This window comes from Apus apus, chromosome 29 (genome assembly GCF_020740795.1).
Source record: "Apus apus isolate bApuApu2 chromosome 29, bApuApu2.pri.cur, whole genome shotgun sequence".
Taxonomy (NCBI): domain Eukaryota; kingdom Metazoa; phylum Chordata; class Aves; order Apodiformes; family Apodidae; genus Apus; species Apus apus.
Genome location: NC_067310.1, coordinates 126718 through 137260, shown reverse-complemented (window position 1 = coordinate 137260; position 10543 = coordinate 126718). Strand labels below are relative to the sequence as shown.

Genomic DNA, 10543 nt, shown 5'->3' with positions numbered 1-10543 from the left:
CCCATCGACCTCCTCTACGAACTGATGAAGCAGAAGGGGAAGCCCGAGGGCAGCTCCTTGTGTCCCCCCCTGGGAAAAAAGACCCCCAAGGACACCGCGTCTCCCCGACCCTCCCTCCTGGCGCTCGGCAAGGCGGCCGGCGAGCGCTCGCTGGACGCTCCCGTCAACAAAGCCATCAAATCCCCTCCTGGCTTCTCCAAAAACCTTTCCCAACCGGGATCTCCCATCCTGAAGAAGGTGCCACCTGCTCTCTCGGGGTCTCCATCTCCCAAGAATCCTGAGGAGAAGGGCTCCAAGCTCTCGCTGAGCCCCCTGCAGAGCTCCCCGAAGGCGCAGTGGCCACAGGCGGATGAGGAAGGACCCCTGAATTTAAGTGAGTTTCTTGGTTTTTTTCCTGTGTTTTCCATTTGGGAAAAGGTGGGGAGGAGATGTCTGGATTCTCCCTCCCCAGCTAGGAGGCCAGGGGGCTCTGGGGAGGAGCTGGAGTTTGGTCACAGCTGTGCATGGGGGATGGGTGCTGGTTTTCCCTGACAGGGAAGGATTCCTGTTGGGATTTCAGGAAAAGTGCTGCCCCTCCCAGCCCGTCACACCCCACTTTTCTGGGCTTCTTCAGGCCGTGGTTTCACTGGAGATCCCTCCTGCTCCACAGCTCAATCCCAGCTCTTCCTTCTTGGCCACCATCCACTCACTCTCGGCTGCTCTTCCCAGCCTTGGGTGCCCTTGGAGCTGCACCACGACAGCTCTTGGGACCCTGTCACTGCCCTGTCCCCAAGCTGCATTGCTGACTTATCCTTGGGAGCAGGCTGGTTTTCCCACCTTCTCTTCCCACCTTTTCCCAGAGCTCCCTGCCTTGCCCAGAACGTTCCCATCCACAGTCCAAAGGGCTCTTGGTGTCTCCAGCTCGTTGGTTCTTCATCCTTGTTACCAGACTTGCCCGTCCCACTGGTGGCAGCACCAGCTTTATCTTTCCCGGTGGGAATTGTGGCACCTTTGGGATCGTATCCTGCCCTAAAGGAGCTGGATTCTCTTTTGCTGCAGGGGCAGCTTTAAGCCCTGATATCTCTCAACCTTCCTTATTAGGGCAGCAGGAGGTGCTGACCTCTTCTTGCTGGTAACCAACGATGGGACCCAAGGGAATGGTGGGAAGATGAGCAGGGGGAGGTTCAGGTTGGACATTAGGAAGAGATTCTTCACCCAGAGGGTGGTGGAGCACTGGAAGAGGTTCCTTGGGGAAGCAGGAATGGCACTGAGCCTGACAATATCCAAGAAGCATTTGGACAATGCCCTCAGGGACATGGTGTGAACTTTGGGCTTGTCCTGTTCTGGGGCAGGAGTTGGACTGGGTGATCCAGGCTGCACCAGGAGGTGGCTGAGCCCTGGAGACATCTAGAAAGACAGATGTGGTGCCAGGGGACAGGGTTTGGTGGTGGACGTGGCAGAGTTAGGGTAGTGGTTGGACTTCATGATGTAGAAGATCTTTTCCAACCAGAGGGATGCTGTGGACATCCTGGGGATTTCCAGACCCTCCCAGGTTCTTGGAGCCATAGGGCTGTAAAACTGCTCCATCCCAGTTTCCTTCTCTCTTTTCCCAAGCTGGAAAGCTCCAGGATGGCAAAGCCAGACACTGCTCCATGGTGGGACAGACTCTGGAGCTGGAGGATGTGCCTGTGGCTCTGCTGGAGCAGGGGGACTCAGCATCCAAAGCCTCTTTGCTCCTGCCTCGTGGTCGACACCAGAATTCCCCCTCGTTAGGGCTGCCCACTAACGAAGGTGGAGGAGCAGGTGACCTCCTGGCTGAGCCACGGGCAGATCCTGAGCCAGGGCACCAGGAATCAGCTCATTTCCTTCCTTCCTGGTTGACAGCAAACTTAACATGAGCCAGCAGTGTGCCCAGGTGGCCAAGAAGGTCACCAGCATCCTGGCTTGCATCCGGAATGGTGTGGCCAGCAGGAGGAGAGAGGTGATTGTCCCCTTGTACTCAACACTGGTGAGGTGACACCTCGAGCACTGAGATTAGTTCTGAGTCCCTCACTACAAGAAGGATGTTGACAGGCTGGAGCCTGTCCTGAGAAGAACCACCAAGCTGGGGAAGGATCTGGAGAAAAAGTCCTATGAGGAGAGGCTGAGGAAACTGGGGATGTTTAGCTTGGAGAAGAGGAGGTTGAGGGGAGACATCATTGCTCTCCACAACTCCCTGAAAGGAGGTTGTAGGGAGGTGGGTGTTGGGCTCATCTCAAGTGAATAATGACAAGACCAGAGGAAATGGTCTGAAGTTGCTCCAGGGGAGGTTTAGACTGGAGATGAGGAAGAACTTAGTGGTGGAGTCACCATCCCTGGAAGTGTTTACAGGAAATACAGATGTGGTGCTGAGGGAGGTGATTTCAGCACTGAAGGGGTAGATGAGATTGTGGTTGGTGGATTTAGGTTGTGGTTGGACTTGATGATCATCAAGGTCTTTTCTAACCAGGATGACTCTGTGATTCTCCTTTGCCCACCAAGAATCTGGAGCTGGTGCCAGGGCTTGGCTGCTTCTCCCTCTCCATTGGTCCCTCCTGGGATCTCCAACCATGCCCAAAATCCCAACTCATGTTGGGAATTACCACCCAGGTCTCCTGGGTGAGCTCTTCCCACCGTTGGGAGTGGCTGGACTTGAATATCCTCCAGTGATCCTGCCCAAGTCCCCCTTGCCCTGCGAGTTCAAGGTGCCGTGGTGGTTCTGCCCCAGTTCCAGGCCTGGATCTATCTCCATGTCCCCTTCCCAAGGTTGTGCTGATGGCTCCTCCCTTCCCTCCACAGCTGGAGGGCAGGAGGGACCAGTCAAGTTGTGTCCCTCCTCCAGGATATTTCCTGGCTTGGGTTTGTGGAAAAACCCCTTCCTGCTTCATCTTCCTCCTCTTCTTCATCAACTCTGCTGGGAAGCAGCACTTCCCAGGGGTTGGGAGATGCCTCCTTGGAGGGCCAAGCATCCAGCACTGGGATTAGCTGGGATGTGCTTGGTTGAGGCATGTGGTGTCTTATCCCAACCCCTGCCTGGGCTCAGGCGCCGCGGCACCAGCAGGAGTCACCAGTTCCCAGTGCCACAAGGAGGGAAGGGACACAATGTCCGGGTTGTCCCGGTGCTCTGTGGCTCTTCCATTGAGCTCCCCACACCCCCCAGTGTTCTCCTGTGTTTCCATGATGTGTTTGAGCTCTTCCAGTGCCTGAAGGGGCTCCAGGAAAGCTGGGGAGGGACTTTGGCCAAGGGCAGGAGGGATGGGACCAGGAGGGATGGCTTGGAACTGGCCGAGGGAGCTGGAGGTTGGACACGAGGAGGAAATTCTTGGCTGGGAGGGTGGGGAGAGCCTGGCCCAGGGAAGCTGTGGCTGCCCCATCCCTGGAAGTGTCCAAGGGCAGGTTGGATGGGACTTGGAGCAGCCTGGGCTGGTGGGAGGTGTCCCTGCCCATGGTGGGGTTGGATCTAGATGAGCTTTGAGGTCCCTCCAACCCAACCCATCCCATGACTCTATGATTCCCAGTTGCGGGCAGGGATGGGCTGTGCCCCCATGTCTGTTGAGCCAGCCTGCTCCCTCTCCCTGTCTCCCCACCCCGACCTGTCCCCGCAGCCTCGGGCTCGGAGCCGGTGCGCGACATCCGCTGCGAGTTCTGCGGGGAATACTTCGAGAACCGGAAGGGCCTTTCCAGCCACGCGCGCTCCCACCTGCGCCAGATGGGGGTGACCGAGTGGTACGTCAACGGTTCCCCCATCGACACCCTCCGGGAGATCCTCAAACGCAGGACCCAGCCCCGGAGCAGCACCTCCCACAGCCCCGGACCTGGGCAAAAAGCCATGGCCAAGACCCTCCTGGGCACCATGGGATCCCTGGAGCCGCGCGGTCCCGGAGAGCTTCACATCCCAACTCTTCCCAAGAAGGTCCAGCAACCTGGCAGCCCCATGGGGCAATCTCCTACCTCGTCCCCACCTCCCACCGCCCGGAAGATGTTTCCAGGCCTTTCTCCTCCCTCCTTGCAGAAGAAACTCAAACAAGATCAACTGAGGGTGGAAATCAAACGGGAGATGATGTCGGGAGGACTCCATGGAGAACCTCACCCCTCCGACCGAGCCTGGTCCCCGCGGGAGGAGATGTCCCCCCTCAACCTCTGTAAGTTCAGCTGTCACCTCCCCCACTCCAGGCCATGGGGCCAAGCAGGACCGTGTTCCCTGGGGACATGGGGCTCTGGGAGGGGCTGAGGACTCTTCCCAGTCATCCCAGTAGGCCATGGTGTTGGGGAAACCCAACTGCAGCATGGTCCTTCTCCCAGCTTGGTCAATATATTAATGACCTGGATGATGGAACAGTGTCCCCTCAGCACCTTTGGTGGTGACACCCAGCTGGGAGGGGAGGGTACCACCCCCGAGGGATGGGCTGCCACCCAGGGGGACCTGGACAGGCTGGAGAGGAACCTCATGAGGCTCAACCAGGACAAGTGCAGGAGCTGCACCCAAGGAGGAACAACCCCAGGGAGCAGCACAGGGTGGGGGGACCTGCTGGAGAGCAGCTCTGGGGACAAGGACCTCGGGGTCCTGGGGGACAACAGGGTGACCCTGAGGCAGCAACGGGCCCTGGTGGCCAAGAGGGCCCATGGGCTCCTGGGGGCATCAAGGAGAGTGTGGGCAGGAGGGCAGGGAGGTTCTCCTGCCCCTCTGGTGAGGGCCCATCTGGAGAAGTGGGTCCAGGTCTGGGCTCCCCAGGAGGACAAGGAGCTGCTGGAGAGGGGACAGCAAAGGCCACCAAGGGGCTGAGGGGACTGGAGCATCTGGCCCGTGAGGAAAGGCTGAGGGAGCTGGGGCTGCTGAGCTGGAGAGGAGGAGCCTGAGGGGGGGGTCTCCTCAAGGCTGCTCCAGATCTGCAGGGGGGTCAGGAGGGTGGGAGCAGGCTCTTCTCAGCAGTGTCCAGGGCCAGGACAAGGGGCCATGGGCAGCAGCTGGAACATGGGAAGTTCCAGCTCCCCAGGAGGAGGAACTTGTTGCCTGGGAGGGTGGCAGAGCCCTGGGCCAGGCTGCCCAGAGAGGCTGTGGAGTCTCCTGCTCTGGAGACATTCCCAGCCCAGCTGGTTCCTGTGGGATCTGCTGGAGGTGACCCTGCTCTCCAGGGGGGTTGGATGGATGATCTCCAGGGGTCCCTGCCCACCCTGAGAACTCCATGACTCCGCCCATGTCCCCTCAGCCTCCCGCGCTGACCCGGTGCGCGACATCCGCTGCGAGTTCTGCGGGGAATACTTTGAGAACCGGAAGGGCCTCTCCAGCCACGCGCGCTCCCACCTGCGCCAGATGGGGGTGACCGAGTGGTCGGTCAACGGTTCCCCCATCGACACCCTCCGGGAGATCCTCAAGAAGAAATCCAAACCCTGCCTCATCAAGAAGGAACCTCATCCCGCCACCATCGAACCCCCCAAAGCCATCGGCGAGGAAGGGACGGAGCTCAAGTCCCCTGGGAAGATCCTCCAGGGAATGGCCCTGGCCCCGCTCGGGGGGAGGCCTGGGAAGCCCAATCCCAGCAGCTCCACCTTGAACCGGGAGCTTTCCCTGGCTCCACTGGCCGGGAAGGCCCCGGGGGGATTCCTGGCACCCTTGGGCACCAAACGACCTCTGGCCGAGGAGCGACTGGGGCCGCACGGGGAGGTGAAGCACAAGTCCTACATCCAGACCGAGCTGCCCTTCAAGTCCAAGGCCCTGCATGAGAAACCCACCCATTCCTGTAAGTGGGAGTGTGGGATGGGTTTGGGAAGAGCTGGGGTCACCCCCTCTGGGATGTCCATGGGGAACCTCCAGGCCTATGCTGGGTTAATGCCTGATGGGGGTGCACAGAAGGGATCCTGGGGCTGGAGCAGCTCTGAAGACAGGCTGGGAGAGTTGGGGTGTTTAGCTGGAGAGGAGAAGGCTCCAGGGAGACCTTAGAGCAGCTTCCAGTGCCTGAAGGGGCTCCAGGAAAGCTGGGGAGGGACTTGGGCCAAGGGCAGGAGGGATGGGACCAGGGGGGATGGCTTGAAACTGGCCAAGGGAGCTGGAGGTTGGACATGAGGAGGAAATTCTTGGCTGGGAGGGTGGGGAGAGCCTGGGCCAGGGAAGCTGTGGCTGCCCCATCCCTGGCAGTGTCCAAGGGCAGGTTGGATGGGGCTTGGAGCAGCCTGGGCTGGTGGGAGGTGTCCCTGCCCATGCAGGGGGTTGGATCTAGATGAGCTTTGAGGTCCCTCCAACCCAAACCATCCCATGACTGGGGGTTGGTGCTTCCCCTGATCCCAGCCTGGCTCTTGGGGGGGGTGATGCTGCTGGAGCTGGAAAACACTGGGAATGTCCTTCCTGGAGCCAGGATGCAACTGGTGCTGGGGGGAAGTGGCGGCAGGGGCCACGTCCCTGACTCCCACTGACCCCCACTGTGTCCCCCCTTTCTCCATGGCCCCCTCCCTGGCTCCCCCTCCCCTCCACGTTCCTCTCTCCTCTCCGGGTCCCCCCCCCCACCACCATGACTCCCCTCCCCTCCGGTTCCCCCCTCCCCTCCGGTTCCCCCCTCCCCTCCGGTTCCCCCCTCCCCTCTGTGTCTCCCCTCCCCTCTGTGTCCCACTTCCCCTCTGTGTCCCCCTCCCCTCCATGTCTTCCCCCTCCCTGTCCCCCCCACCACCATGACCTCCCTCCCCTCCATGTCCTCCCCTGCCCTCCACATCCCCCTGCCCTCCACATCCCCCCTGCCCTCCATGTCCCCCTGTCCCCTCCCTGTCCCCACTCCCCTCCACATCCCCCCCTTCTCCCCCCATACCCCCCACTCCCCCCGTGTCCCCCCTCCCCTAAATATCCCCCCCTTCCCACTGTGTCCCCCCTCCTCTAAACGTCCCCCCCTCCCCTCCACATCCTCCCTTCCCCCTGTGTCCCCCCCTCCCCTCCATGTCCCCCCTCCCCTCCATGTCCCCCCTTCCCCCCGTGCCCCCCCTCCCCCCGTGCCCCCCCCAGCCAGCGAGGCCTGCTGTGAGCTCTGTGGCCTGTACTTTGAGAACCGCAAGGCCCTGGCCAGCCACGCCCGGGCCCACCTGCGCCAGTTCGGGGTCACCGAGTGGTGCGTCAACGGGTCCCCCATCGAGACCCTCAGCGAGTGGATCCGGCACCGGCCCCACAAGGCGGGCGCCTATCGGAGCTACATCCAGGGGGGACGTCCCTTCACCAAGAAATTCCGGAACTCTTCCCACTCTTCCCGGGATCACGACGCCCGCCGGGTCCCCCTGGGCCTCCCGGCCGGAGGCGTCGCCCTCCTGAGCAAAGGGCTGGGGGGAGAGTTGGAGGCTGGAAAAATCCTGGATGGGGGAAGCGGCGGCGAGAGGCCCATGATCACCTCCCCCCTCTCCTTGGTGAAGCTGGAGGAACATCAGCGCTCCAACATCAACAGTGAGTTGGGGAGAAGGTGGGACGGGGCAGATGGGGGGGGCTCTGGCACCGGGGAGGTCCCGCCCTGTCCCCTCTGCCCTTTCCTGGAATGTGGGGGGGATTTTAGCTGAGACACCCCCAGGGTGTCCCTTCCCCCTTCCTCTCCTCCTCTTTCCCCTCCTCCTCCTTCTTTCCTTCCTCCTTCTTTTCCTCCTCCTCCTTCTTCCTCCTCTTCTTTTCCTCCTCCTCCCTCTTATCCTTCTCCTCCTCTTCCTCCTCCTCTTCCTCCTCCTCTTCCTCCTCCATCTCCTCCTCTTCCTCTTCCTCCTCCTCCTCTTCCTCCTCCTCTTCCTCCTCCATCTCCTCCTCCATCTCCTCCTCCATCTCCTCCTCCATCTCCTCCTCCATCTCCTCCTCCATCTCCTCCTCTTCCTCCTCCTTCTCTTCCTCCTCTTCCCCTTCCTCCTCCTCCTCTTCCCCCTCCTCCTTCACTCCCTCTTCCTCCTCCCCCTCCCAGTTCCCCAGGATGATCCAGGGCTGCTCCCGGTGCCAGTGGTGCCACCTTCAGTTCCCCCTGATTTCCCCTCTCCCAGAGTTTGAGCGGAGACAGGCGAGACCCCTGGATGCCCCCCTGCCCCGGGACGAGGAGGGGAACGAGTTCCAGCAGAAGCTGGAGGAGGCGCGGCCGCCGCCGCCGCGGGTGCGCCCGGTGCCCTCGCTGGTCCCGCGCCCGCCCCAGACCTCCCTGGTGAAGTTCGTGGGGAACATCTACACCCTCAAGTGCAGGTTGGTCCCCTGGGGAGTGGGATCCTCTGTCCTGAATCTGTAAGGATCCTCTACCCTGATTCCATAGGGATCCTCTGTCCTGAATTCATAGGGATCCTCTGTCCTGAATTCATAGGGATCCTCTACCCTGGATCCATAGGGATAGAGGATCCCTGTAGATCCTCTGTCCTGAATCCATAGGGATCCAAATTCATAGAGATCCTCTATCCTGAATCCATAGGGATCCTCTATCCCAGATCCATAGGGATTCTCTCTCCCAAATCCATAGGGATCCTCTATCCTGGATTCATAGGGTTCCTCTACCCATAATCCATAGGGATCTTCTACCCCGAATCCATAGGGATAGAGGGTAGAGGATCCCTATGGATCCTCTGTCCTGAATCCATAGGGATCCTCTCTCCCAAATCCATAGGGATCCTCCACCCCGAATCCATAGGGATCCTCTCTCTCAAATTCATAGGGATCCTCTATCCCGGATCCATAGGGATAGAGGGTAGAGGATCCCTATGGATCCTCTGTCCTGAATCCATAGGGATCCAAATCCATAGGGATCCTCTATCCTGAACCCATAGGGATCCTCTATCCTGAATCTATAGGGATCCTCTCTCCCAGGTCCATAGGGATTTTCTCTCCCAAATCCATAGGGATCCTCTACCCCGAATCCACAGGGATCCTCTCTCCCACATTCATACGGGTCCTCTATCCCGGATCCATAGGAATAGAGGGTAGAGGATCCCCATGGATCCTCTGTCCTGAATCCATAGGGATCTGAATCCATAGGGATCCAAATCCATAGGGATCCTCTCTCCCAAATCCATAGGGATTCTCTATCCCGAATCCATAGGGATCTTCTACCCTGGATCCCTCTTTCTGGGGACTTTGCCCCCATTCCCAATGTGGCTCCGTGTTCTCCGCAGGTTCTGCGAGGTGGAATTCCAAGGCCCCCTCTCCATCCAGGAGGAATGGGTCCGACATCTCCAGCGACACATCCTGGAAATGAATTTCTCCAAAGCGGATCCGTTCCGGAGCGACGCGCCCCCCGCTCCCCCCGAGCCCCCCGCCCTGGCCCAGGCTCCGTGACGGAGCCGGAACATCCTCAACCCCCCTTTCCCACCTCCACCATTCCCTATCTTTTTTTTTTTTTTCTTTTTTTGTTTTGTTTGGGATCAGGGGAAGGGGGGAGGGATCGATGCTGCCTTCGCCCCCTCCGGAGCCTCCCCCCCCGATCGAGGGGGTGGGGGTGGGGGGGCCACAAATCCCAGCCACAAGCACTACATGGATCGAGACCCTCGGGAAGCGGGACCGGGATCGAGGAGGGAACGACTCGATGCCCATCCCGTTGGGAATAGGGGGTGGGGGGGGGTGAAGGGAAGGGAAGTGAAGGGAATTCCCCCCTTCCTTCACTTCCCCAAATCCGGCTGGTTTTGAACCCAAAGAACAAACGGTGTCACCGGGATGAAGCCGGGTTGGAATTTCGGGAATCGACCACGTTCCTGGAAAACGCTGTGGATTTTGTATATGACCCTTGGAGTTCATGTATATTCGAGTTCCCCTTTTTCCATAGGACACCAGGAAGTTTTAGTCTCTCCTAGATGTTGGAATTCTTCGGTTCTGGGTTTGCATGTTGCCCAAAATCCCTTTTTCCCACACCAAAAAAAAAAAGAAGCCGCCGTTTCCCTCCCGCGTTTTTCCACCGCAGCAAATCCCGATGGATTCACACACCCCCTTCCCCCCCCAAATCCCAGCTGATCCCATTGAATTTCCCTGGGTGCCACCCACCCAGCAGAGAAAATAGGGATTGAAAAACCCCTCTAATGGGAGCTGGAAAATCCTCAGGGAATTCCCAGCGTTCCCACCCGGAATCGGTCGTGGCGGCTCCGGGAGGATCCGGCTCAAATTCCCCCTCCCCTGTTTTTCCCTGTTGCTTTTTATTTCCTTCTTTTACCCCAATTTTCCTCATCCTGCTCCATAAACCTCCCCTCTTTTTTAAACTCTAGAATTGTGTAGAAATCAGGAATATTCCTTTTTATTTGGGAAAAGCCCCAAACTTCCCAATTTCGGGAGGAATTTTAACGGATAAAGATTTTTTTTTCCTTTTTTTTTTTTTATTTCCAACTTTTTTTTTTTTTTTTTGGGGGGGGGGTGGAAATTCCAGGTGATTCTTGTACCCGGGAATATGGGACGATGGATTAAATTCTTCTGGAAATGAAGGAAGGGGAAGAGCAGAGTCTGGAATAGCTGGAATGGTGGGATGGGGAAGGAGCACTGGGGGTGGGGGTGGGAGGAACTGGGGCAGTTTTGGGGTTCCCCCCAGGAAGGTTTAAGGGAAGGGGGGTTGGGATGTGGCCTCGTGTCCTGGGATGTGGG

General features: G+C 59.1%; 1 protein-coding gene across 1 annotated transcript; it reads left to right on the top strand.

Moving 5' to 3' along the window:
- Window positions 1-6: 6 nt before the first annotated feature.
- On the top strand, window positions 7-10282 carry WIZ (WIZ zinc finger). The gene is made up of 7 exons (XM_051641586.1): window positions 7-373; window positions 3603-3910; window positions 4010-4139; window positions 5205-5735; window positions 6983-7411; window positions 7984-8176; window positions 9094-10282. Exons 1-7 carry the CDS (start codon window positions 25-27, stop codon window positions 9254-9256), a joined length of 2103 nt encoding a protein of 700 aa, XP_051497546.1. The 5' UTR covers window positions 7-24; the 3' UTR covers window positions 9257-10282.
- Window positions 10283-10543: the final 261 nt, after the last annotated feature.